The sequence below is a fragment of the Lepeophtheirus salmonis genome, chromosome 1, assembly GCF_016086655.4.
Source record: "Lepeophtheirus salmonis chromosome 1, UVic_Lsal_1.4, whole genome shotgun sequence".
NCBI lineage: Eukaryota > Metazoa > Arthropoda > Copepoda > Siphonostomatoida > Caligidae > Lepeophtheirus > Lepeophtheirus salmonis.
This window is the reverse complement of record NC_052131.2, coordinates 449308-477303: the sequence shown is the minus strand read 5'-3', so window position 1 is coordinate 477303 and position 27996 is coordinate 449308. Positions and strand designations below refer to the sequence as shown.

Here is a 27996-nt window from a genome sequence, read left to right as displayed (position 1 = left end):
TACTTATTGTACTCTTTTCAAAATAAAGGAATAACAGTTTAGGGAAATAAAACAAAATAATTCAGGTTGTAAATACAAAAAAAACTCTTCCATGATTATATTTTTTTATAACTGCTAATTGATCTCTTATTCATTAGCTCAATAGATACCATTCGAAATAAATAACATCACACTGACGATAAGGAAACATTTAAAAAAGTAGGATGGTTTCAACAAGAAAAGGATAGGAGCAAGAGAAAATATTTTCTGTGTCCTATACATTAGTCGTCAAAGTGAATTTTCTTATTTTGTACAACTTAATATACTTGCTCTCTTGAATATACGTTAAGGTGAGTGGGAAAGTTAATATATTATTTGTAAGAACTGCTTCACTCTTAAAATTTATTAAATATAGATTTTAATTTTAATGCCAGTCCATCTGAGTGACCCGGGATTTAAAGCAGGTCATCTGGGATATAAAAAACAAAGAATATAAGTTCTTATAAAATCTCAAGGATAGAGAGAAATGGATACAGGTGATTAAGAAAGTTAAGACCAATTAGACTTATCTTTCTAATACCAAGAAACCTATAATGCTGAATTCCTTCGAATTTGTGATAGAGGTGATTCGGATGTCTGCGCCATTCAAAATGTTGTATATATATATATTGTAATTGTAATGATAATAATTAAAACGGTTTCGTTTTAATATTTATTTTCGTCAAAATATATGTAAGTATGTAATTTTATTTTATTTCCGTTAAAAAAAGTAGAAACCCCAATGGTTTTCAGTCTTTTTACTGAAAACATACGTATGTCATTATACATAAAATCCTATAAGTACATAAAAAAACATAAACCACCTTATATATTTTATTTTCTTGTTCAGATATTACTCAATACGCAGAGGAATTTTAACTGTTGTATATATAGTAATTTTTCACAAACTGTGTATGTATATAACAATATGTATGGTATACATATTGTTATATACATACTTACCAACCGTCTGAAAGGAGTCCTAAACCATTTTTTAACATCTATATTCATTAATAGATGGAGTTAACATATGCTTCTTGATTAAGGGGGGGATATTCATAGGAATAAAACCATTCTTTGAAAGGGATCTAGATGGAAAAATGAGTAAGCAAATATGGAGAGTGTCCATTGCTTAAATTATAAAATGAATTTCATGTTGAAAGAAGTAAAAATGACTATATTTTGACTCTCTGGAACATTTCAAAATACTGAATGGAGGGAATGTTGAAAATGTATTTAGGAATCATATGTTACCTGTAATTAAAATCATTCTTGTAGTTATTTTATAATAAGTTTTTAATGGGGGAAAATGCTCTCCAATTATACGAGTAATTAATTGCTAGCTAGAGAGGAATAAATACTATTACCCTTCATTACTCCCTGATTTTATTTCCATATTTACCAACTATGTTATCTATTTTTTAAGTATATTTAAGGGATTTAATGCCTTAGCCTTGGATTTATATTAAGATTTCAATATGTTACAAATATCTCTAAAGCTAGGCCCGTGACTACGGAGAGAGCTATGGAGGAATGAAATATTATTAAATAATACCTACATTATAAATAGGACTGTAAATCCTAAGCCTTATTTATTGGGTGAGTTTTCTTGTTATGAGAAACAAAGGCAGAGTTTTAAATTTTTTAAGCTGTTAATATAGTAAAATTATATTTAAACTATTATTATTTTAATATCCATTTGTAAAAATTTAGTCCAAAAATAGGTATGAATTCATTATTCAAAGAGAGATTTTAACAGCATGATGATCTATTAAAGAATGGAAAAAAGAACAAAAGTACCAATCCTTTTTTTCTTTTCTAATCGTAAAACTGTTATTTTTATTTGCGTTTCGACCATCCCTAATTATCATTTTATTCTGGAGGAAAGAACATGTGCTCATGAATGACGGAGAGTTTGTTGAGGATTTGCACTACACGTCAGCTTCTCTCTTCTAAAATATTTCCCCAAATTGTTAGGATTACCATTTTAATTTGAGGGTTTAACCAGAAATGCTCGTTTTATTAATATAATTTAAAAAAATTGTTTTGGTTATGTATTTTGATTTGAATTCGAAATAAAATAAAGTCTACCGTCAACACACAAAATCATATAATTAATTTATAAATATTTTATTATTTCATCATATTATAAAAAAAGTTAACTTAAAATTAAATATTTATAAAATGGACAGCCTTTTATTTGTAATTCAAATCGAAATATCTCCGAAAAAAGATTTTTATCCTCAGCACATTTAAATACATTTTCAAGATATTTAAAGATAAAAGATGAATTCAATTTGAGTAAGATAAAACTTGATCCACGAGGTCAAAGTTCATAATGTAAAAAGTGAAATTGCAATTTTCACCAATTTATTTTTTTACCAATAACTTTTTAGATTTTGAATAAATCTAGAAACTGTAGTTATTCGTATAGTTGTTTTTTGAGATGCCAATCACTTTTTAATTAATAACTCAATCCCCTACCTAGTCTCCTTGAGCTCCAAAAAACGGTTTTTGTGGTTTGAGTGTAGTATAAGCACCTCTAATATGACCAAAAAAAAACGGAAGACCAGGAAACGTGTAGAAACACATAAAGGACCCACAAATACAAAATATATTTCATACAAGGTTAATAGAATTAATTTAGTGTTTTATATTTATGTATACAGACATGGAATTCTAGAATTATATGATACAGATAACCATTTCCTTGAAGTCTGAGTCCTCTGAGGCTCTTGTTGAAAGAATTAGTCGGCTCATAAAAGTCACCATAGACATTAATATTATGAAGTTGTAGTAGTTCTTTTTCTAATGCAAAAAAAAATGTTATTTCAAGTGCATTTCGATACAGTTTGATCATGTCAATAATTCATGGAGAAAATAATAATCTTTAATTTATAATTGAGATACAGAGATGCCAATCCCAGGAGCTGGATTCTTTTGTAATTAAGATTATTAAGAGACAAAGTCCAATCAACGAGGTTCATCACTTTATTGCGACATAATAAGTTTATGAGTAACTGAAAGTAGTCAAGTAATGACCAGTGCTCGACGTTGTACAATCTTAGGTTGACCTAGAGTGAGATCTCATAGTTGACATTTAAGTCTAAAAAATATCGTTTTCATAATATACCCTTTTTTTGTCGATCAGTTATGTCCTAGGAAATACGTAAGTACTAAAACCTAGCTTATTCCATTTATTGGTCAGCTCTTTTAGAATGTTCTCACGTGGTTTTTTCATATTTTTTATGATATTCCGAGAATACTTGTTGATAAATATAAATCGAATTACATAACATTTACCTATGTTAGCTATAGAGCCCCTTGCTTCCTGAATACATCTTGAACTTCATCAGTTTTTTCAATAATCGAAAAAGCTCTATATTCTTATCAGGAACCTGACGAATTTTTTTGAAAGAGGGAAGATTTGATAAATTGTTTAAAACGTGTAATCTATTTGTAGGTATACTTGAAATATCTAAAATAGCAATGACGATTCCTATAATAACCAGTCTACAGCTGGATTGGGATATTATGAGGTATTACTACGTTTATGGGCTGTTGTTTTTATTGGTTCGAAGGAGAGCTGAAGGCCACCGCTTCAATATCGCTATTACAGGTGAGTAGCTTCATAACAGTTCGCAGTAACATTTATATTATTAAGACCCTAATGCCTTTATATCTCATTAGATAAGTAAATTTTGACCTCCGCGTTTCTTTGAAGTGGTATATTTATTTTCTGGTACCAGGGGCGTCGGCAGGGAGGGGCCAACGGCGTGACTAGGATTTCTATTTATCTGTTGACTATCTTAAAATGATATTTATATTTAAATAATTTAAATTCAATTTGTAACCTGAAAAATAAATTATACCCTTGAACATTCAATGTAAGTACTATAAGTTCAATTTTTGGTATTTAAAATATTTTGGACATTTTTAAGGCTGGGAAACGTAAAAGAAGAAGTAACAGTGAAATGAACGGGAAACTTCATTCACATCATACATTAATTAAAGACACATTTTAAATTATTGGGTGGGATGCAAAATCATTATAGTCAATTTTCAAGGAAAATCCCCTCATAACAATCATGTTGGTTGCTTAAACTTGAGTAGACGAAAGGCAAAAACAGGATAATTTATAACAAAAATGAGAAAAAGATTGGGACGACTTTCCGATGTGATTTTTATAATAGCAATAAACAAATGAAACGCGGTTTACAGGAGGTATTTAAAATGATGTACAAAATGTCTGATGTCATTAAAAAAATCTTATAACTCATGGCCTGGCTTGGGCGGCGTCTCTAAGACCTTATCAATTAAGCCAAACTTTAATGCATCATCAGCACTCATAAAGTTATCCCTATCCATACTTTTTTCGACTATATCCAAAGGTTGACCCGTATGCTTCACATAGATGTTGTTGAGTCTTGCTCTGAGATTCAGGATTTCTTGAGCCTTTAAGAGATAATAATAAAGTAGAGTTATAAATGAATATAAAGATGGTGAATGAACAATTAGTAATGAGGGCTTAACTTACTTGAATTTGAATATCCGATGCCTGGCCATGTGATTGCCCTGAGGGTTGATGTACCATGATTCTGGAGTTGGGTAGAGAATGCCGCATGCCCTTAGTTCCTGCAGTGAGTAAGAGACTTCCCATGCTACAGGCCTGACCCACACACCAAGTGGCAATGGGAGGCTGAATATACTGCATGGTGTCGTAGATGGCAAGACCCGCCGTCACACTACCTCCAGGGCTATTGATGTACATATGAATGGGCTTCTTTCCACTCTCGGCTTGGAGGAACAGCAACTGTGCCACCATGAGTCCAGAGATGACATCATCCACCTGTCCCATTAAGCAAATTATTCGATCCTTGAGAAGACGCGAATAAATGTCGTAGGATCTCTCACCTCGGCCCGTCTGCTCCACTACTATGGGTACGAGGCCTGACATGGACCGTGCCTCTGCACGCATGGGTCCATTAACAGATAAGAGTCTTCCTATGGACCTCAACATCTTTATTATTGAATTATTAATATTCTATTTTAATTAAATTATCTATTAGTGTTAGTATTAAGTAAAGTATGCTTTTTAACTGATTTATGTAATGTTTTAAACGGCAAACTGACGTCAGTTCTGAACCATGACGTCATACTTTAGAAAACTCGAATGAGCGTTTAGAACTTCTTTTTGATTCACAAAACCTTTGGACGCGTGTAAGTATCAATTTCAGCTCAATTTACATATTATTCAAAGATGGGAGGTGAGATAATAGACTACATGGATTTGATCGTTTGGATGGGTCTTTCACATTATTCCACTTGGATATCCTTGTGACACACTTTCTGATCTTCTCTTTAACGTCATACTCTATTCAAGAGATCTTGCCTCTTTGTTTCTCACTCTGCGGAGAACATCTCCTTTAATAGATGGATTGTGTATACGCACCTCACATCAAGGTCTATGATTGTTACTTCTAACCTTGTGAATCATTGTCTCTATTCCCAAGTATACATAAATTTCTATATATCTACCACAAAATCATCGTATGTCTTCTATAAGTACTTAGGAGCTCACCCCTGATTTCCTTATTACTTATGCGTCTCTGATGATTCCATACCTCTTTTCTCGACATTTTTGTATGCGAAGTATAACTCTATTATGCTATTACAAATAAATAGTTATTGGGAACTGTTGAGTGATCATGTATTTCAAAAAAATATATGTGACCTCATAACTTCTGTATACTTCTATTAAAATATCTGAATTTTGTTACAATTTCAAAACTTAATGAGTTTGAATCTTTTTTTTATACTAAATTGTTTGTCAACATATGGGAATATTACTCCCATAAAGACCTGGGATCTCCACATAAATAAATCAATTATAGGTAATTACTAAATTTTTACCGTAAGAGCTTATTATAAGTTGTTTGATTGAAGACCATAGTTAAAATATAGCAAAATATTAATACAATAGAACAAATAAAAAAACAAGAACCTAAATGGGATTTTTTCAAAATTTGAATGGCCTATTTATGTGGGTTTTCTCTATTTATTTCTCTCTTTAGGTCTATTTTGGACATGGAAATGCATTATTCTAAAAAAATTTCAGCCAGTATAATTTTCAAAATCCTTCATACTATCAGTTGTAGAACTATTATTTATTGGTCTGTATTACTACCTATTCAGGCAATATGAAAGTAGGTATGGTTTAAAAAATTTGATTTCACGAGAATCATTTAAGTATTCGCTATAATATATGGATCTCTAGAAAGATGGTCAAAATCACAAGGCAAAAGAGGCTTAAGCAATAAAAGTGACTGATTAAAATCTTATTGTTTGATGGTTTTTTATAACAAAAATCTAAGCAATATTAAAACAATGATGCATTTTCCCTATCTGAAAAAATATATTTAAAAATACTCATAATTCATAAATGAAATGGTAATTACTACCTAATAGTAGTATAGCGTAATAAAAATTTGTAGATATTTAAGGACTCTTTAGTAAACTGGTTCTTAATCTTGTTGGGAGTTACGGAACCCCGCCAATTTTATATTAATATTCACCGAACCCTTCTTAATTGGTCATGTGGAACGTGTTATCATGAATCATGTGTGTTTTGATCTCCGCCGAATCCCTGAGACTGACTCACCGAACTCCAAGGATTCGATGGAACCCAGGTTAAGAACCACAGCTTTAGTAGATATATAAGATATTCGCCTTTTTTCTATACCTACACGCGTTAAGTATGACAAGGAGACTCCCCTTTTATGTAGTCCTAAGCTAGGATTGAGTGGAACTTAAAAGGGATGTGTATAGTGTTAGATGGGTCTAAAAGACCCTAAAAAGACTGCAGTCCTGTCAGTCTTAGCCTAATAAAATTTGTTGGTCCTTTTCGGTCTTTTAATTATGGAAACTACAACAGCTAAAATGACGTAGTTACTACTAGCTACGTCATTTGAGTCTCTCAAGTTTCATCATAATTCATAACCTCTTTCAAAAAAGATACTAGAAGTTAAAAGTAGGAAGAGTGTGACTAGAGCGTATTATGAATTATGATATGTTCTAGCTAACATCCATTATTGTATTAGTACTTATATCCTAGCTAGGAATGAAGAAATTAAAAAGATAGCTAGCTAGCTAGGGCTGAAGGACCAATGTTTTCGTCCTTAGGACCGTTGGATTATAAAAAAGGATCGGACCGAAAAATAAAAATTGTGGGAGGGGAGAATGATTAGGCAATCAGTCCTAGGACCGATCCAACACTAGTTGTGTGACTTTAAAGAAATATGATGTTGACAATGACAGCTCCGCCCATGACGGAGCAAATAAGAAACGGCAATCCCTTCCCTTTTAGCCCAGATTCCATCTAGTTACCGAACATGAATAGTAAATATTAATACATAATTCCAAGAAATATAGTAGATACTAAAGAATGCGGGGACATGTAAGTCTGTACAAAGTAGCTATTGCAGAATGTACCTTACTTTACAAGTTATATTAACTTGCATACCCCCTATTAAAGACCCTTTTCTTTTTCTGTCTTTATAGCGTGAGATGAGTGAGGAATCTTTTTCCTTTGGCTTTTAAAGTCCATGTAACTGTATTGTGCAGTAGCTGTAGTAACTAGTAGTGTCGACAGTACTCAGCAGTCACTAGCAGGACCGACTCCTCCTCCTCTTCCTCCTTCACTACAACCACTCACCACCACTGCCTTCCTCAGCTCATCTTCGCTCTTGCCCTCCTCTTTTTCTTAATATTCTGATCTACTTCTTCTTTTCCCTTTTTCTCTTTCTAGCTATTTTTTTTTTTTTTTTTTTTTTAATTAAATTCTTCTTTTCTCTTTTCTGTTTCTTGGCTCTCAATGGAGTGAGTGAGGGTTGAAGACTGTTGAAGACTGAAGTGGACTGTGTTTCATCGATTGAGTATTTACAGTTTCATTTTAATAAGGAAGGAGAAGGAGAGGCTTCGGAGAATGGCCGTCAATATATCCGGTATCAGGAGGAATTTGAAGAATGTAGCTCACAATTACACGGATGCTCAAGTAAGGAATTTCTGACCGAGTCCATGTCATTCTCGACCTTTTCCTTTCAAGTGGCGTCATGGTTGGAATCTCTCTCTCGCATTGAGTTGAGTTGGGGCTCCATTAGCAATGGCAATGACGTCATAGTCTTAATCCGACTGCACTTTTGCCGTTTGGGTGTGCATTTCCCTGAATGAATCATGTTGGCAGTTGCTTTGTTCTTGGGAACTGTCAAACTCACTAAAAATAGACAACAAAGAACAGAAATATGAAAAAGTCAATGGCCATGGACGCCTTGTGCATTCCTTTAAGCTTCTCTTACTCAGCCTTTCTTGATTCATGGATGCGCTTTACTAATATTCGAATAGACCTCATAAATCCATTCTCTAATGCAATATACGATATCTCTTTTTATTTAACCCCTTACAAAAACCCTAAGTCAGTTTCAGTTTCACACATCCAATGTCCAAATAATGAATGGGGTCGGGTTGAGGGAATGAGTCCATTCTCATTTGAAATATCAAATAGGGCTACGTCATAATTTTCATATTCTTGAATTTTATACCTCTGCTTTCACGTCACTCAATCTCTATAGAGAAATAAAAGAGTGAGTTAAGTGAATATATTTATTCTTCAATTCAATTATCTACGTTATATGCATATTAACGTATCCACTCTGTCCGCCTAAATATTATCTCATTCTAATTAGGCACTTAACCTCTTCATTTTTATATGTATTAAACATAAGGGACGGTTTTTTCCTTTAATTGATCTATATGTTTATTTAAATTTATTGAAAATTAAAGCAAACCCTAGGGATAAGATTAAATCAAACTTGCATATCAAGGTCATTCCTTAGGCTCCCCTTTTCTCTTCCTATTTTCTCCCTCATTTAAGAAACAAAAAAGTTCCAAAAATATTTTCCTTGAAAAAAAAAAAAAAAAAAAAAAGGACAAATAACATGTTAGGACAAAAACGATATCATCCCTCTTCCCCTTCTTTTATTGTATTTCCAACCATTGAATAATAATAATGATGATAATAATAATAATAAAAATAAAAAGTTTTAATGTCTATAGGGGACAATTTCAACAACTACTACTTTATTATTTTCTTTTATTTATAGGTAAAAGTACGTGAAGCCACATCTAATGATCCATGGGGTCCATCCTCCACTGTTATGTCAGAGATCGCGGATCTGACATACAATGCTATTGCCTTCTCTGAAATCATGCAAATGGTATGGAAAAGGCTGAATGACCATGGAAAGAATTGGAGACATGTTTATAAAGCCCTTGTTCTTCTAGAATATCTGATCAAAACTGGAAGTGATAAGGTGTGTGAGTGCCTTCCTTGTTGAAGATCATTTTTCGAATGTTTTATGTGCTTGAATCAATCAATCAATTGATAAATCGATGATATCCCTGTTTCTTTCAGGTTGCTCAACAATGCAAGGAAAATATTTTTGCGATACAAACATTAAAAGATTTCCAGTATTTTGAGGATAATAAGGATCAAGGAATCAATGTAAGAGAAAAGGCAAAAGCACTTGTTTCACTTTTGAAAGATGACGAAAGACTTAAAAATGAAAGGATCCGAGCCTTAAAAGCGAAGGAACGCTTTACGCAATCTACTGCTGGAATTGGAAACGATACTATTGTAAGTAAATATTATTTAGCAATTATAAATAATTAAATGTGTCAGCTACTATCCATGAATCTCCCTTGAAATTAAATATATGAAAAAACTTGTTTTATATATTCTTGTATCTTTTTACAGTTACTTTTTTTTTATACGTACAATACATGTACAAGTTAAATGAAACATAATTCAAATTAGTCCTCTTTTAGAACAAGTGAGCTAATTTTGATCAGATATTAATTGTCCTTAAATGTATATCGTATTACACAATTTGAATGCTTTCTTTTATATTTATATAATTATTTTTGCAATCCCATCCTTCTTAAATATTAAAAATAACTACTCCAATTCAATCCCAGTCCATCCCCCCATCCCCATTCATGTGTAACCTCAAAACTTATTGTAGATAATATTTCAGTATAATACACCTAGAGATCGCTTTGAAGGGCAAAACTATAGACAAGGGCCATCTCCCTCTCAAGAGATTGCTTCATCAGAATTGGAGTCAGCTCGTCCTCAAACTGCAGGTACAGTTAAATTTGAATTTGAATTGCTCCAATTTGACATAAATTAAATCGATTAGATATTAGTCAGTATAATGTAAAATAAATATTATATTATTTATGTTTTATAATATCATGGGGTATTTATAATCTTGAATTATTGATTTTTCACGTTAGGTGAAGAGGAATTACAATTACAGTTAGCCTTAGCCATGTCTCGCGAAGAAGCAGAAAAGGAGGAAACAAAATCAAAATCTGATGACATGAGGCTGGCCATTGCTCTTCAGAAATCTAAGATTAAGTAATATTTCTTTAGCTATTGTAATTATTATGTTTAAGATAATTTGTTATTATAAAAAAAATATATATTCAGAGATGGAGTTGAATCTGAGGCATCCAAGAAAACGTCTGCACAAACCAGTAGTGCTACAAATTCGGCTTTACTCGATTTGGTTGATATTAATTTTGATAGTAATCAGCCTCCACAGCCACCTCCACCAGCAAGGACGGCTGCTTCTTTAGATCCATGGGGATTTTCTACAACAGCAGAGACTCAATCAGAAACTCAAGAACCTGTGGCCAACAGCATAGTTCCGTTTAATGATCCGTGGTCCCCACAGCAATTGCAGCTTCAAAAACCATTGTCAGATAATGGTGTAAACGGTAAATTATATTTATTAGAATGTCTTCACTGTTTGAATATCTCTCACTATATATTTTTTAAAATTTATTATAGAGAATCAAGATCCTTGGAGCTCAACAGAAACCTCCATGTCCACAAAGAAAAATGACCCTTGGGCTCCAACCCTTGCAATTGAAACAGATAAAGTGGCAGAAAATCCGCTTTCTGCATTTGACTTACTTAGAAATCCAACAAATCCTTCAATTGAGGATGCTCCAAGTATGTTCAAAGTATATATAAAAGTTCGCCTATGCTTGATTGGAACTTTTTTTTATTAGGTGGAGATAACTTAATTATTTATACTAATAATGAGAATAAAGAATCGGAATTATTACAAAATGTTGAAAGTAGACTAGAGTCTGAGCCTATAACAAATAAACCTAAGAAAACAGTTGAATCCCTTCTCAACGAACACTCAAATCTTGTGAATTTGGATAATCTCGTTTCTGGTGGAAAATCGGTTGGTAAGTCAACACTGACAAACATTCTAAAGTTCTCATTTATAAAATATGTTTTTTATATTATTTCAGTCCTCAATCCCTTCGAACAAAATCCACCAAATCCTTTTCATGCTGGGAAATCTTCAAAACCAGCCATGAATGAACTTCTTCAAAATCAGTCTGGATGGAGCAACACAAAGGCATCGGAAGATTTTAATCCTTTCTTTTAATTTGATATTATTTTGAATTATTTTTTGTTATGTAACTTTTTTTATTGTTCGTTTTATGTAATGATATCAAAGAACATGTAATAATGAAATCCAGTGCATTGTAACTATGTAGCTAATTATAATTTTTCATTCATTAACACATTTGATATTTAATTTATCCTGTATCATTTGGAAAAGAATGATTTTTTTTTACTTGTCCAGATATTTATAGGCATTTTTTTATGAATTAACACATTTTAGACAAAACATAAATTCAGAGGAAAATATTTTTTCTTTGTTCTTTTGGGTTTTTTAGATTAAAATAAATGACGTTCTTTCCATAGTTATTTGCATTTTAATACAAGTTTTTTTCTCTACTAGATAGTAAATATAATAAAATAATTTTGTATGAGTACCAGAGAACTGATAAACTGTTAATTGAGAAAAATAACTTAACGATAAAGAAGGCCTTCCTCATTAACTAATGAATTTAAATAAGATAATAGTATTAAAATATGTAAGTGCAATTTAAAAAAAAAAATACTTGTAGGAAGTGAACAGATAATAATTATTATTAATAATATTTGCCTGACATTAAATCATTTTGGTCCTATTATTTTTTAACTACTCTCATTTCTTCGATAGATAGTATAATAATAATTTGCTTCTAAAACAAGGTTATTTGCACCCTACCTGTGTGCAAATATCCTCAAAACAAATACATTTCTTGAATGAGGAAACTTTTGAACAAGGTCATAATATGGTATTACTTTTTTAAAAATTGTTGTAATGATTCATCATATAGAATTAGGGATATATTTATACTGTTTATAACTCTTTTAGAAGTTACATCATATGTAAACTATCGTATTTAATTTGTGTCATGAGTAAATTATGTATTTATAGATGTTGAAATACTGTTTCAATGAACAAACAAATTTAGTTCTGATTAATTCTGCATATATATTTCCTTATTCATTAACTCTCATTTGGTGCAATATAATGAAGTCAAATATCTATCATATTGAACATATACAGATACTATATACACGGATGTGTTAGATAGAATATTTATTTTCTTCACATTTAAGTTAGGGAACAGTTCCAAGTTCTGAGTCGTCCTTAGTGCATGTATGTGGTACTAAGATATTAAATCAAGTCTTTAGCTAAATATGTTAGTATTTCGAACCAGGTTTTCATTGGCTAAAAAAATATTGGTAAATAAAGTACAAGCAAGTCTAATGACAGCTTATTAGTGTATATATATATCAATATCTGTATCTTTTTTCTTTATTTAATATTCAATAAATCTATGCAAAATGTTTGATTCAAGCTTTTTAAAAATATATATATTAATAATCATGATAATATTTAATAATATGTAAACTTCATAGAGAGATAAAGATTCCAACTAAGGATGAAAGATCTATCTACTGATATTTATGTATAACTTTTTTATTGGATCACCTCAATAGCATACAATGAATAAAGAGTTAGTCATATATGTTAAGCATAGTTGTATACAATATAATATAATATATAAAATCTCTTTTTTTCCCTTTCTAAGTATATATAAAATATAATATGTTCGCTCATAAATTAATTTTTTTTTTCTTTAAAAAAAAAGACACGAGATTTACATTACAAATTAACTCTTTGAACATAGTTTGCTGGAAGCATTCCTGATTTCCCTGTCCTATGAACTGTTCCAGTCATCCACCCTTCGTCCACGTGAGAACAGTTAATAATTAAATCACCGTCTACAAATGAGACTTCGTCAAGATCCTGTGCATCGTAGTCATACAACGCTTGATAACATTTCTATAACATATATGTAAGAAACAAAAAAGAAGAATGACTTGATTGGTCATAATATAATAATTAGAGAATGGCTCAAGACAACTTACATTCGACTTTTGCTTAGCATCACTTTGCCTTTGCTGATAAGGATCTTCTGCATGTATTCCATATAAAGACTGCTGTTGCTGTTGATGATGCGAATGATTAGGCAAATGAGCTGCTGGCCTTCTGTTGTTATCATAGATGACTTGATGGGGCTGCTGGTGAGGTTGTTGTTGTTGTTGAACTCCTCTCCTTCCACCAGTGGTATAAGCATCTTGTTCCTTTGGCGTCTGCCTTCCATGACTACTACGTGATGTGTCTACCTTTTTGATAGCTGCTTGATGAATTGTTGTCGGATGCATTTTAGTTTGTTGAGGAACGGATTTGGAGTCTTGTTGCTCCTGTGTATAGACCTCTGGAGTTGTGTAACTTGATTTTGCGTTATTATTTTGAACATTATCTGCTGGAAGATAAAATTTACAAAAGGATATACGTAATTCGGCATGAAAATAATATTATTCTGAGAATTAAAAAAAAGTGAAATACCTCGGTTTAATGGTGGTGGAGCACAGTTTTCCTCATTCAGATTCCTCATCCTTTCTTGTGCTGCTTTCTGCTCTACAATGCCATGATAGGATATATTGCTATAAAAGTAAAGATCTTTACAAGAACCAACTCAACAGAAAATGATAATTTATTATAACATACCTTATTGTCTGTGTGTTTGCTTTAATCCGCTGAATTTCGGGATCATCAGCGATGGCTGTGAACTTTCCTTTAGATGCCTCAAACTCTGCATGATATTTTACCTATTTATACAAATAAAACTTCAACATATTTTTCTTATCACATTTCAATATACTTACGTTAGATTGATTCTTCGAGTTTTCTGCGAGACGTTTCATTTCTGGAGTATCTGCCACAATGGTAGCCTTTGCTTTGGGAATATGCCTAAAAACGTTGAGAAGTTAGTGTGAGTAATAACTAATCATTATCATCTTATTTTAATTCAAATCTCTTTTCTCAAGACATGACTTGTTTTTTTTTCGTGTAGGGAATTAATTAATTAATTTGCAGGGATTTGCGGGAGATAAAAATTATTATTGACATTAATTATTTAAGAAATAAATTGAATTAAATTGCATGTTATAGAGATAAAATTGACATGAACCTACAAATGTGGTGAGTCAACAGAAAAACAATTTCAAAATAAATAAATAATGAAAAATTCCAATTTTATTTTAAAACTTCATAATCAATATTAACGACCCAATGCATATTTCAATTGTATACCTACGTTTATTTATTCAATATTACTTAAACTTAACTACTTAAAATAGGTAAAGTATTATCCTTTTGTCACTAGGTTTTATACTCAAATTTCTGAGATGGGTGTGGATACACAGGAATATAAGCTATATCAGTGATTCCTAATTGAAGACAGAGTTAGATCTTGTTAAAGACTTCCATTAGAAATCACTATATATGTTGTTGTTGTTGGAACGCAAAAATGAAATGAAAATTTTTAAATGAAGAATTTACAGTACTTCTGGTGAGGGTAATGTAGAAATTGAATATTCTAAGAATTGCCCATATATATTCTTTGGTGCATTATAAAGTTAAAATCCCCACATTCCTAAATACTTCATAAATGTCTAATTTTAACAGATCAAACTAAAATGGTTGCATCTCAATTAGTAGTTGGTAATTAAAATGAAAATCTGGAGAAAAATGAGAATGACTATATTGAGATTCTGAAATTGGGTAATGAAGGAAGAAAGGTTAAGAACTGCTGGTCTGGATAATTTTATTTGATTGAAAATACTTTATTTGACTCCAATACAAATAACATTTATCATATTCTCATTTTTAAATTGAAATCAGGAATATTTGCAAGTTTTTCCATGGCCCTCTTCGAAGCCTTATCAGAATAATTTATCAATAGAAATGGAAAATAATAATTATTTAAAGAATACAAGTCTAATATAGATATATTTTTGAGAAAGGCATCCTTATTTGTTTATGTGTTGACGGACCAGATATATTCATTTGAATTTGCACAACCTTGTAATCAATGAAATCATATGTAAATACATATTCTCACAAAATATATAAATGATTTATTCTTCTCAAGGCTTCACTCAATCAAAAAGAATATATATATATATTTTTAAATATATCATGAACCAAAGTAGGAATTTAACAATAAATCACCAGTTATGTATGTACTGGTGAACAAGGTCGGCAATTAACAACCATACATGTTACAAACGTGTATAAAATAATAAATACTTACGCATTACAATATGGTAATTTCTCAAATCCCTTATAGTTTTTCATACTCAACGTCATGTTGCATGTTTGGCACTTGAAGCATGCCTTGTGCCATACCTAATTGTTTAAAAAGATACAGCAAAATTAGTTGTAAAGAAAAAAAAAATGTACATGCTTTTTTTCTTTCTTTTAAACATTAAAACACAACAATTTTTAATAAATGATCGTCTTAGATTCATTTTACTAAAAAAATGTTACCAAACAAAGTTCATTAGTATTGACTTTTCTTCTTATTGTTAGCCGAAACCATTTTCACATAGTGATTTCTCTAGAAACTATTAGGAGATTTTTCTTAAATATATATGTTGTCATAAATGTTGACGAGAAAACGAATGAACAAAAATTCAACAAATTTACATTCACAACGTAATTAATTTGGTACACAGTGTGTAATTACAAATGTGTTTTTTTTTTTTTTTTCAATATAAAAATCATAAATAATGAAGTAAATTTCTTAATTGTTTTAAATCATAAAAGTATAATCTGTTCGTGTATAATCGCAAATAACGCTCTCCAAATGAGAGCAATCTCAAATTTAGTTTAACTCATAAGACAATATATCATGTCATTAGCAATATTATCAATCTTCTAAGGGATAATAGAGGCTTATATATTATGTAGAGATAAAGATGTATTAATAATATAAAGATAATTGCCTCTAATTACCTTAATTAGAAATATAAGGTAAATTAGAACATATTAAGAAACACATAAACAATTCAAGTATATATAAGAAGAAGCAGAAGGGGGCAGGAACAACATTGTATAAAACTGGATACTAGTGACATTATGGAAAAAAAAAATCATTCAGGTGATAACATAATTTTAAAACTTTTATATATAAATATGTATCATCAAAAAAAAAAAAAAATTACAAGAGTGACTCTCTGAACAGATGCAATAACTCTAGACACATTTTTGTATTTTTGACAAGCCTGAAAAGCAGTAGCTTACCTTATAGCTAAATTGTTAAATTCATATGTATGCTACATGATAGACTCTGAAATAAAAGTTGTAGATAATGACATTTTAAGTGGTATTTGTTTTAGTATAAAACAAATGATAAAACACTTCAACAGTTACATATTATGTATAAGTAACTATTTATGGGAAGGCAGAATATTTCTTATTCTAAAGTTAATTGATTCAAGGTGTTGAAATTTTGAAATGTCATAATTTGTTATGTAAAGCTTTTCTTATTAATTATATGATTATATAGTAATGCAAAGTTTGATGGGTAAAACATATTTTTAACATTGAAGAAATGATTATGCTGTATGTAAATCCTTGGTTGTATATATATATATTTTTTTTTTTACAAATCCTGTTTGACAAAAAAATATTTTAATTATTTGTTCAAAGATATTTTTCCTTATTTTGGAAGCTCTTCTCATTAGAAGCTTCCTGGCATGACTCCAATCTCTATTAATAGGTTGATGTTGAGGATGAGGAAATCTACGCGACTTTGGTCTTGGGTTTTTGTGTCAGTCATTACCATAAATGAATTAACAAATGGATGAATGCATAATCATAATTTCTTCAAAACCACTGGAGCAACGAACTATGTATGTAAATACCAAAGTATTTAATTTCTAATTACCTTTTCTAAGCACTTGACTTCTTCGATTGGATATACGGTTTTTTCGCATTTTGCACACTTCTTCACGACATTCATTTTACTGAATTACACTCACACACACAGGGAAATATGTTACAAGGTGGTGTATATCAATGCTAACGTGATTATATTTCTAGCTTAAGGACCCTCTTAAATGTGACAATAATATCTTCCTTCTTTTTTTAAAACATAGATGTATTTAAGAATATTGAATTGAGGAATTAGTCGTTTCTGTAGCAGCAGCAGCAGCTTAAAAAGAAGAGTTGGGCTCGAGGTTCAGTGATAAGGGATTCATTCATGTTCTTTTTATATTCTCTCGATCAGCTCCCTCCTTCTATTGCTCCTTATTATAGCTCTTTCTTTCTTTCCTCTTTTTCTTTCTTATTCTTCTCCTGCCAAAAAGAAGGAACAGCGACGCCATCTAGTATCTATACCCTTCTCTTTTTCTACTTCTATTAGTAAGATTACAAAAATAATATACTACGACTGAATACTGATACATAAAGAATGTACGATTCATCTAGACCATGGTTTTCCAACCTGGGATACATGTACCCCTGAGGTACATTTGTCTTTCTCATAGGGCTACATTTAAGGTTTCCGTAAAATAAAACAATAATAAATTTATAATCTTTATTTTTCCAAAATGTCATTGGGTTGGGTCAAATGGGTGTATTTTAGTTTTTGGCTCATAACTCCTCCGTTTCGTATATTATATTTCTATTAAATATTAAAATGTAGGCCATATGGCCTATTAAATTTATATTCCGTGTTTGTATTTTTGGCCAATCTATGCTTTAAAAAATATTAACTGAAAAAAATCACCAAAATAAAAGTTCCTGAAATCTAAGAAAAAATTAGGTAGAACTTCTTATGTAGACTTACTCAATACATGTAAGCACAATGTTTCAGAAGCTATATAGATTTTTTTTTTCTCCTCTCCTCAATTAGCTCAATTAATTTTTCTAACGTGGGGTCAAACGGGATACCATGAGTAAAATTATATTTAATATATGCTTATTTGATATCAAAATAGGACCAAAAAATAAAAGGACATAAACCTTACTGCCTATCATAAATCTATCACCTTAATGCTGAATTTTAATATATATAAATTTGACCATAGAATGCATTAAAAATATGTTATTACATCGGTATATAATCTTATTTCCATGTTATAGTTAAAAATTAACAATTACAATGTATTTAATAAGATATTTTTCTCTAATCATACTTCAACTTTTATCATCATCAAAATAAAAAAGTACAAATTTAGATATTTCATAGGGATTTTCGATACATATTACTTTTTATTTAATTCAATTACACTGTATATCATAGCATCAAGTAGTATTCAATGCAAGTGTTGATTATTTTTTAAATTCTTATAGCCTTTTAGTTTATTCAAGATATATTGAAATTGTCCATATTATGTAGCATCAATATCAACCCCCAAAAAAAAGGCGTTTTCTTCAATTATGATGCAATTTATGACGTCGGTGAAAATCCACTATTAGAGTGTAGGCCTTGACATGCAAATCAAAAGCAAAGTCAGGGTTCTTATTAGAACGAAAAAAAAATCCTATTATCTAGGTTGATTGTATGTATATTATTTTTTATATAGATATATAATTAATTTGGAGACGTAAAAATGGAATGTCTCCTTATAATTCATAAGGGATAAGTATAAATTGAACGGAATTTTGTAATTTTACTTAGCTTTTTTAGTTTAAAAAATGTTGGAGTACGAGTTATGAGTCAAAATGGTAAAGGGGTACATGGTAAGATAAAGATTGGGAAACCTAGATCTAGATTATATTTATCAATGATCTTCTCTATGCTGCTTCATAATTATAACCGTTTATTATGATAATATCTAAGATAAATGCCAATATTTTTCTCAAAATTCATTTCCTTGTTCCTTTTTTTCAATAACTAAGTTGATAAGGTGTATTAATCCATAGTTTAAACTGTGTATGTATTGACATATTATTTTCATTTTATATTTGAGGGAAATAAATAAATTGCTCATTGACACACTACATTTGTTTTTTTACGAGAGATCAGGATCGCTATATATCTATGAGGAAGAATTAATTATTCATGGAAAGAGAAAGGAACATAATAATATATTTATAACTATACAATATAGATCCCATTGTCTTTTTGAATGTGTAAATTAAAAAACAAAATCAATGAATGCCTACTTTGAATGTACAATAGCATTTATGTATATATATTTTGGGAAAAAAACTAATGAATATTATAATAAATAGATTTATACATAATTTGACGTTAATAATAATATACTTTTAGGAATAACAATTGATTAACATGAATTGAAATTTGTAGGTAATGTACCTAAATTATATGTATTATGCTAGTATATTAGTTATTGGTTAAATGAGCTAAAAAATGCAGGGTCTTGGAGAGCAATTTTTGTCATGGAACAAGGATCTTCACCCTCTTGATTCACGGTATGATAATAAAAATTATATTAGAAAGGTAAGTTATGTTTTAAGTCAATGAATCCGCCCCTGAATTGTCCCCTGATGATCCAGTATCTCCAGCAGGAGACTCGGTAGGCCCTGGTGCTACTGAAGGGGGTGGTGGTGGCGGTGGTGGAGGAGGATACCCATAGGGTGGAGGATATTGTGGAGGTGGGGGAGAGGCGAAGAATTTCCAATAGAGGAGCCCTAGGAGTATGACCCCGACCACGCCCATGGCTATCATGGATTTTAAATTCTCTAACCAAAACTTATTTTTCATTGCCGCAGCCTGTTTTTCAAATTGTGCACATCCATCTTGTAATGCATCCGCTCGTTCTTCCAGTGCACCCAGTTTGCTATCACGTTCCAGTCTAGAAGGATATAATAAAAAGTAACAATATTATGAAAAGTGTACTCAATTGAGTCTCTAGTGAGTATCATCATTGAGTTGCATCATATTTCTAAATACATTCAATCTTTCAGGGACATTACATCTATGCATTAATATAATTTAATCAAATTGCATTTACAGTCAAATGTGATATTGAATTGCGCCTTAAAACAAGGGTTGGCTTGAAAGGTTTCTTCATTTCATATATAGATTGAAGTAACTAACGACTAACTTACACTTGCTCAACATTAGTATGCATAATGTTAATGACCTCATCCACCTGAGCTTGCTGTTGACCCATTTTACGGGCAGCTTGGATTTGCCTCATTTGCTCCGGACCAGGTATTGGCTTTCCATCAGGACCAAGAGGTCGATCCGGCTTCTTATCTTCCTTTTTCTCAGTGTCTGCCATTTCGAGGATTTATTTACCTCTAACAAAATCAAAGGATCGTTAACAACGTAGGAACATAAACATAATGAGAAATATATATATAGATATTAGAATCAATGTGAAACTCCGAGGTCCTGTTCCGAGATTTATGTTATTGACAAACAATTTAATTAGTATTTTTTGTTTTGTATTTATTTCTGTACTTGAATATATGCAGTAATATTACGTAACAATAAATAAAGATGTAACAAATCTAAAAATGAGTGATTAATTAATTAAATAATTAATTTTAAGGATGTCGATAAAGTCAATTTTTTTTTTCAAAATTAAGAATGTAAGTATATATTATTATTTATATGAAAAGGAAAACAATGCATTTATATTTAATTAAATATCTAATGAATGTGGATATTATGTTTTATGATTACGATTAGAGAATACAGATAAAAAAAAATCGTTTGTAATTGACAAAATGAAAAAAAGAAGGAGTATTAATTATTTTGTTATTAATATTAAAATTAATGATAATTATATAATTGATATATATTCAACAAATAAATAAATATATATATATATGATTGAGGAAACGAGATTGTTATTAAGTTATTGATTTGTTTGAAGGTAAAAAAACATCACTTTGATCTCATTTCTCCAGACCCATATATCAAATCCCTTTCTACAAAAACTTAATAATATTTTCACTCATCAAATGACTAATTATTTTTGAACCCTTTTCTTTTCTGTCCTGTTAGAAAATGAAAGTGAGTTATTATTAATTAATTATTATTACATATTATTTGGGATGATAGGACCTTTTTGACTTGATTTCAATGTGATGTTCTAAAAGAATAGACACACACACATGAAACTAAAGGAAGGAAGGAAGGATAAAATCCTTTTCTTTTGTTTGTTCTTACCAAAAATGTAATTAAAATTAAAATTTGCTAACATGTGTGATTAGCTTGATTTGATAACTGTTCAATCATTTTTTGGATTTATAATTCCTTCTTGTTAGTAATTTAGGTATTTATTGTTAATGTTTTGATTTAGTTAGTTATTTTTTTCTCGTTTCTCTTGAGGAAGAGGATGATACAAAGAAGGACTATTTATATCTTAAGACTCCTAATTAGAAGGAATCTGTTGTTGAGGGGGAGGTGGAGGTGCGCCTTGAGGTGGCATGCCTTGTTGTGGAGGTGGTGGAGGAGGAGGAGGGGGAGGATAGGCATACTGGGGATGAGTGTCCTCAGTGAATTTAAAGTACAACAAAATGAGGAGAATGAGACCCACGATCCCTCCTGCGATGAGAAACTTCATATTTTGAAGCCAGAACTTATTCTTGAGCTTCCCTGCTTGCTTCTCAAATTGCGAGGCCCCGTCTTGAAGTGCATCCGCTCTCTCGTCCAATTCTGAGAGTTTAGCATCACGATCCAATACTTTCTCTACGTTGTTCCGCATAATACCTACAACTTCGTCGACCTGAGCTTGCTGCTGAGCCATGCGTCGTTGTGCCATGACTTGTTGCATTTGCTGGGGGCCAGGAAGGGGTTTGCCATCCGGTCCCAGGGGACGACCGTCAGGTGCCGTTGCCGGTGGATTGCTTGGCTCAGACATATTTTATTATGTACTTGTAAATGTACTTATACTTTTTAATTTTAGAATTATTTTGTGTGTGTCCTAAATTTCAACACAAAATCCGCAAGAAGAGAAGGAAAAAGAGAAATAAATTATAAAATTAATGTGTAATGTATGTAAAGATAAATTATAATGATAATTGCAACAAATATGTATATTAGCCAATCATCCAAGTTATCAACAACCGTGATTTGAATATTGATAGATATGTAAGTAAGTATATAAGGATATATTTATTAATTAGTGTCATAAATTTTTTTTAAAAAACAACATCTTCAGTTAGAGTCTCATCTGAAGGTTCCATGTCGTTATTCTACAATAATGATGAAAAATGGAAAATGGAATAATAGGAAATAAAAGATTTTGAATAAATTGGAATTGTCTCAAATTTCAAATTTGGATGATGGTTTAATCACTGACCAAACATATTCAAATGATGTGAAATGATAATAAAAAATAATTAAAATAATAATATGGTAAACCACATGCTCATCAATTCATAAAACATGGATACTCGTCAAATGACGAGTATGCTTATTAAATCAATTTTTGTAATTATGTAGGAATGATATAAAATATAATGAAAAATCCGAAAGAAAAATAAATCAATTTATTTTTCGTTAGTGTCTTGAAATAAATAAATATATATAATAAATGACGACTTACTTCTTAAAGACAACAAATTTACAGGAAATGTTATAATATATGTATGTTTAATGTTTAGTTGTTTGTCCTTTTAATATCAGTTATAAATATGTAATATTTTTGTCGTTCCTCCTCACTCACGAGACTGTTCTTTATTTGATAAATTTCACTGAAGCCATGGCTTTCCTAAGGACATACTCAAGTATATATATGTATATAGGCTCAAGTAAAGTATTGATTTTTGTGGCGGAGTATATAGCTAACCATTTCTCTCTCCCCCTTAAAAACTTTCTTTCATCATGCCTTTTTCTTTTTGAATTTCTATAATGGGAAAGAAGAAGGAGATTGACGGAACAGGACTAAATATAATAAAATTCCAGGAAGTCTCCAATCCTTACGAAAAGATTTTCATCACTCACTCGATGTTGATTCATCCCCCTCCCTCCAATTTTTTTAATACTCATATTTTATTATCCATTATGGATTAGCCAATTATAAAAGCTTCCAATAAAGTATAAATAAGACGTCATTTGTATCACGTGATTAAAGGATCTGTATGGTTGTAGCGAATAATTTCCTTACATTTGACAATAGGAAGGCGATGGTTCATACAAATATAAATGAATTATTTTCTGTTTGGTATACTTATAGGTAAATAAATGAGTATGTGCAATGTACATTCTTCTAGGTATTTTTATTATATTGATACTATCAAGACAAAGCCATGTAGACCTTCAATGACTCATGCTTCATGTAGCTAGGGGAAGGAGAAGAAGGAACCATTTTCAAGAGTAGAAAGAGATAAATAAGAAGGAAATCGTCGTACATAATATCTAATATGTACATACAAGTACTTTAGATAATTAGGGATGTTGGTTTAATAAGTACATTTTAAAAAAATGATCTCAATAAGTACAATTACTTTTTGTGAGAGAAAATCTAGGGATGCCATATAGGTCTTTGCCCTTGATACAAACTATATAATATATGGACAATACATATAGTGAGGGAAATTGATTGGTACTAAATTAATCTAGCAACCTTTCCTCGAAAGTGAGAAAGAAAATAATGCCTGAAATTATCTGGTATTCTCAACAACTGTCGATTTTCTACTTCTCCTTCCCTTAATATTTGTGCTCAGAACACCGATTCGTTCAGCTCTAACTAGTTGTTGTTATACTGAAGAATAGCCCCGGAGTTGAGAAGAGTGAGTCAATTATCATTAAATTTCAGTACTTTATTATTTTCTTTTTTGAACCAAATGTTGAGAGTTACAATTAATATAGGTTCAGGAGCGTCCACAGGATTTTTATATATAATATATATATATATTTTTTTTTTTTGGGGGAAATTGAATAAATAAATTTTTTTTTAAATATTAAATTTTTTCAAAAAATCCAATTATTCAAAACATATTAAATTTTTGGAAACAAATTTCAAATATCCATCGCTATTCTGAAAAATTTAATTTTTTGGGAAAAAAATTCAAAAATCTACACATATTTATAAAAAATTTAATTTTTTGGAATTTTTTTCAAAAATCTACACCAATTCTCAAAAAGGTACATTTTTAGAGTTTAATTAGAAAGCTTACATTTTTTTCTAAAAATATTACAGAAATTAAATTAGATTTCGAAAATTGAATTTTCTATCAAAATGCAAAAATTCATTTTTTTTGGGTGTGGGGGGGCTACAGCTCCCCAAACCCACCCTACCCCTTGCAGACGCCCCTGAGATTACTATACATTGCCATTATGTTACTTTCTAATAGCTATGCAATTCTTGAAGCATAAGGATTAGGGATGTTATTGAATAGACGGGTGACGAGGCTCTCCCCAAAAAAGGTGCACGGTAAAATTATTCTGTTAAGAAGGGTGCCGTAAAATAATCGCCTCGTAAAAACTAGTGAGCGATAAAAAAAAATCCATTTTATATACTATAACACACCCCGGCCACAGGTTGTGCAGGTGAACTATAGCGCCCAATGCAGGTTAAATTCTTGCACAGCCTCTTCTCTGAGCATCAAGGATCCCTTGTAATCTCCCATAATACACTCCGGCTAACAAGATAACTTAATGAAAAAGTTCAGATGTCAGTTCAACATTCCTTATATCCTAAAACTTCCATATCACATAAATAATGATATAACATCTTTAATTTGACTCTAATTAACCCATTATTAATGTAAGCGTTCATTTTAGCTAATAAATTATCATTAGTTAAGTTCACTTGCACAATCCGTATGTCGGGGTCCATGATATCATATTAGAAGAGGTCCTTGATGTTTAGAAACGCGGCAGTAGTGGAGTTTAAATTACATTGAGGCCCAGAACTTCACCTGTACAACCTGTGGGACGGGGTATATTTTTGGATATTATATGGGAGTCATGATGCTCAGGGAAGCAGCTTAGTTGTGATTTTTTTATTCAATAGTTTAATTAGACTCAAGTGAACTGTTACCTGAATGTATGAAACACGAATAATCTATAAAGGATTTAGTTACTTTGATGATTCAGTACTTTTGGTGATTCAGTTCTTTTAGTGGTAGAGTTCTTTTTAGTGAATCAGCTCTTTTGGTGAATCAGTTTTTTTTGGTGAATTAGTTCCCTTGCTGGGTTGATTACTTTGGGCGTGAATGAGAGCGCATTTAAAGTAGCAAAGAAAATGCACTACCGTGCGTTACACAAATATATGCTCCTTCATCTGTATATATATAGAATAACTTAACAAAATAGCCAAAGAAGATAACAATATTAGAATAAGGTAGAGTGAAATATTTTGGATATGGAAAATTTACAGTACACATGAACAAATCACTCATACTCCAAGGTTAATAGACGGTTATACCATAACGCGTGTACGACTGATGTTTGACTTCCCCACGCTGTTAAAATTGACGTCATGGTAGATGAGTGGTTGCGTGTTTTGTCAAAATCCTCCTGTCCTGCACAATACATCAGATTGAATATTCTAGCAAGCCCGATTACAAGAGGATCGTACCTTGTATTTCTATTAACCATGCTCTATGAGTCATTTGTGCGTTTGTCATGAAACTGAATCGGTTCTGTATATTCACTAATAAGAGTCATTGAAAAGAACAAATTGTTTGCCAACGACATATCACTAGTTGTCATTATTAATTAATTCCTGAGTTGTGAACATCCTTTCCTAAATATATTAAAAACCTGATAAAAACATTCGTGTGTGATCATAAAAAACGGAGAATAATCTTGAGTATTTCTTGTGGAGTTATAATTGTGAGTCCCTGTTGGAATCCGAGTAGAATTGGAGATCAATATTGGAGTAATTCTTGCCAAAGTTCTTGTTTATTTCCTTCTCCTCCTCCTCCCTTGTCTCAGCTGATCTCCTCTAAAACATTCCTTAACTTGTCAGGCTGATTTCCCTTTTTTTTTCTCTTTTTTTTTACTTTTCCATTCTACACTGAATTTTCGTCACTGTCCATATACGTCTTGCTTCGTTTATAAACCTATTATCCCTATTAGCACATCCCCCGGTTGTAATGTTATTTATTTGTGAGTCTAAATTTTAACTTTATACAACATAAAAGAAAAGAGAATTGATACTATAGAAATTATTCCAAGCTGCACATATAGCCCTGATTTTATTTCTTAATATGTTCTATTAATTCTTAGTTGTATTTCTTGTTTTTTTTTCTTATGTTTTTCAATATAATATATGTAGATTTAAAATTTTATTTTTGATCAATATAGTCAAATAACTTATATTATTTATCTCTAGGTTGAACTTAATAGGGTATATATATGACCTTTGAGTCATCTTTTTGAATTAAATGAACTCCAAATGTTAAATTCATCTCTCAATGAGGGGTGTAGGGGTTGCACATTGTCTAGTAACATATTTTAAGGGTTGAACTCAAAAAAGCTTGGGAACCACTGCACTCACCATCTTTGATTTTTTTTTTTCAATTTGGGACATATCTTAATAATAGTTAAAAAGCCAAAAATCCCAAATTTCAGCCTTTTTTGTCCTTCAATTCCGAATTTAGAGCCTTCTAAAGTTTCAACCTCGACTCCACCTACCCTATTTTTAAATTGCTGTATTTTGAATATTTTTGAAGATATCAATCTACTTTTACAACCATTTAATAGATCATTCTTTTATCCTTTTGTCTTATTTTATTAAAAAAGACAACGAAATGAGTTTTTACCCATAAGGCCACGACATTTTGACTTCAAAAAAATCAGACCTGCCCATTTTCAATTTAACTCAAACTTTTATATGTTATTTTGGAGTATATCATAAACATAAAAAATAAGTTTTTAGAATTGCATTCGATTCCACCTAATTACTACCTGCTAAAAACCAGGCATATACAGGGAGCGGGGATCAAATTATCGCCTACTTTAAACCTTGATAACTTGAAGACGGCATTATCAAATAAAAAACCGGTTACCAAATAGAAAAACTATTCTCGTCAGCTGACGATAAGTAGTTCAGTTAGCATCATGCTGTCATCATATGAGGAGATAAAGAGCTATAAGTGGAACGAGGAGCTTTCGAGGTCCGCCGTAGTCATGGCATTGGTTAATAATGGAGGGAAATCTCCAATTCAACAATTGCTTCAACCTTAGGAGTGAATTTACGGACTGTTCAGCGTATCCGTAAGAAGCTAGAGGACACCTGGGATGTTGATGCCACCATAAAGAGGGCACCCAAGGAGGAGGGCGCCGACAGGAAGGTCAGGGACACCGACTTTGTCGACAAGGTCAAGAAGATGGTTGAGGATGACCCTACCAGATCCATGAAGGACGGAGACAGGCCCTGGGTGTGGCAACAGGACTCAGCACCCTGCTATGTGTCCAAAATCTCCATGCAGTGGTTAACCAAGAACTGTTATGACGTCGTAACCAAGGATTTGTGGCCTCCTAACTCTCCCGACCTTAATTTTTTGGACTATTTTGTCTCGGGGTATGTCGAGAGACATACCAACAGACATCCCCATAGCACCAAGGCTAGCCTGATGGACTCCATCAAGGAGGTATTCGGCAAATGGACAATGAGATGGTCAGAAGAGCCTGCAGCCGATTCGTATTGAGGCCGTTATTGATGCGAACGGTGATTATATCGAATGAATGGCTACTCTATAC

At 31.4% G+C, this 27996-nt stretch overlaps 4 protein-coding genes and 3 long non-coding RNA genes across 13 annotated transcripts; 3 read left to right on the top strand and 4 right to left on the bottom strand.

Moving 5' to 3' along the window:
• Positions 1 to 2614: 2614 nt before the first annotated feature.
• On the bottom strand, positions 2615 to 3416 carry LOC139904809 (uncharacterized). The gene is made up of 2 exons (XR_011779026.1): positions 3152 to 3416; positions 2615 to 3092 (listed from the first exon to the last, which is right to left on the bottom strand). It is a non-coding gene; the product is annotated as an uncharacterized lncRNA (long non-coding RNA).
• On the top strand, positions 3053 to 3904 carry LOC121132223 (uncharacterized). The gene is made up of 3 exons (XR_005869268.2): positions 3053 to 3187; positions 3482 to 3637; positions 3709 to 3904. It is a non-coding gene; the product is annotated as an uncharacterized lncRNA (long non-coding RNA).
• Positions 3905 to 4184: 280 nt separating this feature from the next.
• ClpP (Caseinolytic protease proteolytic subunit) lies at positions 4185 to 5152 on the bottom strand. The gene is made up of 2 exons (XM_040727609.2): positions 4556 to 5152; positions 4185 to 4473 (listed from the first exon to the last, which is right to left on the bottom strand). The coding sequence occupies exons 1-2, from the start codon at positions 5036 to 5038 to the stop codon at positions 4288 to 4290; spliced, it is 669 nt and encodes a 222-aa protein (XP_040583543.1). The 5' UTR covers positions 5039 to 5152; the 3' UTR covers positions 4185 to 4287.
• A 2463-nt stretch (positions 5153 to 7615) lies between these two features.
• On the top strand, positions 7616 to 11868 carry lqf (epsin homolog lqf). Of its 2 annotated transcripts, XM_071886734.1 has the most exons (10): positions 7668 to 8071; positions 8123 to 8657; positions 9177 to 9386; positions 9488 to 9709; positions 10110 to 10218; positions 10372 to 10495; positions 10568 to 10857; positions 10931 to 11095; positions 11155 to 11340; positions 11407 to 11868. In XM_071886734.1, exons 3-10 carry the CDS (start codon positions 9231 to 9233, stop codon positions 11544 to 11546), a joined length of 1392 nt encoding a protein of 463 aa, XP_071742835.1. In that variant the 5' UTR covers positions 7668 to 8071; positions 8123 to 8657; positions 9177 to 9230; the 3' UTR covers positions 11547 to 11868. The 2 variants fall into 2 exon arrangements, with proteins under 2 accessions (XP_040583513.1, XP_071742835.1); XM_040727579.2 differs by lacking the exon at positions 8123 to 8657 and having other exon boundaries at positions 7616 to 8071.
• A 929-nt stretch (positions 11869 to 12797) lies between these two features.
• Positions 12798 to 17738, bottom strand: Lasp (LIM and SH3 domain protein Lasp). Of its 5 annotated transcripts, none has more exons than XM_040727600.2 (8): positions 17302 to 17520; positions 16656 to 16701; positions 15664 to 15758; positions 14234 to 14318; positions 14076 to 14176; positions 13914 to 14011; positions 13433 to 13830; positions 12798 to 13346 (listed from the first exon to the last, which is right to left on the bottom strand). In XM_040727600.2, the coding sequence occupies exons 3-8, from the start codon at positions 15717 to 15719 to the stop codon at positions 13167 to 13169; spliced, it is 918 nt and encodes a 305-aa protein (XP_040583534.1). In that variant the 5' UTR covers positions 15720 to 15758; positions 16656 to 16701; positions 17302 to 17520; the 3' UTR covers positions 12798 to 13166. The 5 variants fall into 5 exon arrangements, with proteins under 5 accessions (XP_040583534.1, XP_071742849.1, XP_071742850.1 ...); XM_071886748.1 differs by having other exon boundaries at positions 16656 to 17249; positions 17302 to 17510; XM_071886749.1 differs by having other exon boundaries at positions 13433 to 13827; positions 17302 to 17443.
• A 1788-nt stretch (positions 17739 to 19526) lies between these two features.
• LOC121132139 (vesicle-associated membrane protein 3) lies at positions 19527 to 23067 on the bottom strand. 2 transcript variants are annotated; one of them, XM_040727567.2, is made up of 3 exons: positions 22889 to 23067; positions 20436 to 20630; positions 19527 to 20179 (listed from the first exon to the last, which is right to left on the bottom strand). In XM_040727567.2, the coding sequence occupies exons 2-3, from the start codon at positions 20609 to 20611 to the stop codon at positions 19837 to 19839; spliced, it is 519 nt and encodes a 172-aa protein (XP_040583501.1). In that variant the 5' UTR covers positions 20612 to 20630; positions 22889 to 23067; the 3' UTR covers positions 19527 to 19836. The 2 variants fall into 2 exon arrangements, with proteins under 2 accessions (XP_040583501.1, XP_040583505.1); XM_040727571.2 differs by lacking the exons at positions 19527 to 20179; positions 20436 to 20630 and adding an exon at positions 21119 to 22264 and having other exon boundaries at positions 22889 to 23036.
• On the top strand, positions 22227 to 22640 carry LOC139904807 (uncharacterized). Its single transcript, XR_011779024.1, has 3 exons — positions 22227 to 22334; positions 22384 to 22431; positions 22502 to 22640. It is a non-coding gene; the product is annotated as an uncharacterized lncRNA (long non-coding RNA).
• Positions 23068 to 27996: the final 4929 nt, after the last annotated feature.

Bases quoted from the DNA above. Each gene is read 5' to 3' on its own strand.
- LOC121132139 (XM_040727567.2), bottom strand. From the start codon at position 20,611: ATGGCAGACACTGAGAAAAAGGAAGATAAGAAGCCGGATCGACCTCTT. The intron at 20,180-20,435 runs GTAAGTTAGTCG...ATATCCTTCTAG, and splicing joins CATACTAATGTTGAGCAAGT to ACTGGAACGTGATAGCAAAC.
- lqf (XM_040727579.2), top strand. From the start codon at position 8,003: ATGGCCGTCAATATATCCGGTATCAGGAGGAATTTGAAGAATGTAGCT. The intron at 10,858-10,930 runs GTAAATTATATT...AATTTATTATAG, and splicing joins GTCAGATAATGGTGTAAACG to AGAATCAAGATCCTTGGAGC. The intron at 11,096-11,154 runs GTATGTTCAAAG...TTTTTTTATTAG, and splicing joins TTCAATTGAGGATGCTCCAA to GTGGAGATAACTTAATTATT.
- ClpP (XM_040727609.2), bottom strand. From the start codon at position 5,038: ATGTTGAGGTCCATAGGAAGACTCTTATCTGTTAATGGACCCATGCGT. The intron at 4,474-4,555 runs GTAAGTTAAGCC...TATCTCTTAAAG, and splicing joins CATCGGATATTCAAATTCAA to GCTCAAGAAATCCTGAATCT.
- Lasp (XM_040727588.2), bottom strand. From the start codon at position 17,376: ATGAATGTCGTGAAGAAGTGTGCAAAATGCGAAAAAACCGTATATCCA. The intron at 15,759-17,301 runs GTAATTAGAAAT...TTAAACAATTAG, and splicing joins AAGTCAAGTGCTTAGAAAAG to GTATGGCACAAGGCATGCTT. The intron at 14,177-14,233 runs GTAAGTATATTG...TTGTATAAATAG, and splicing joins ACTCGAAGAATCAATCTAAC to GTAAAATATCATGCAGAGTT.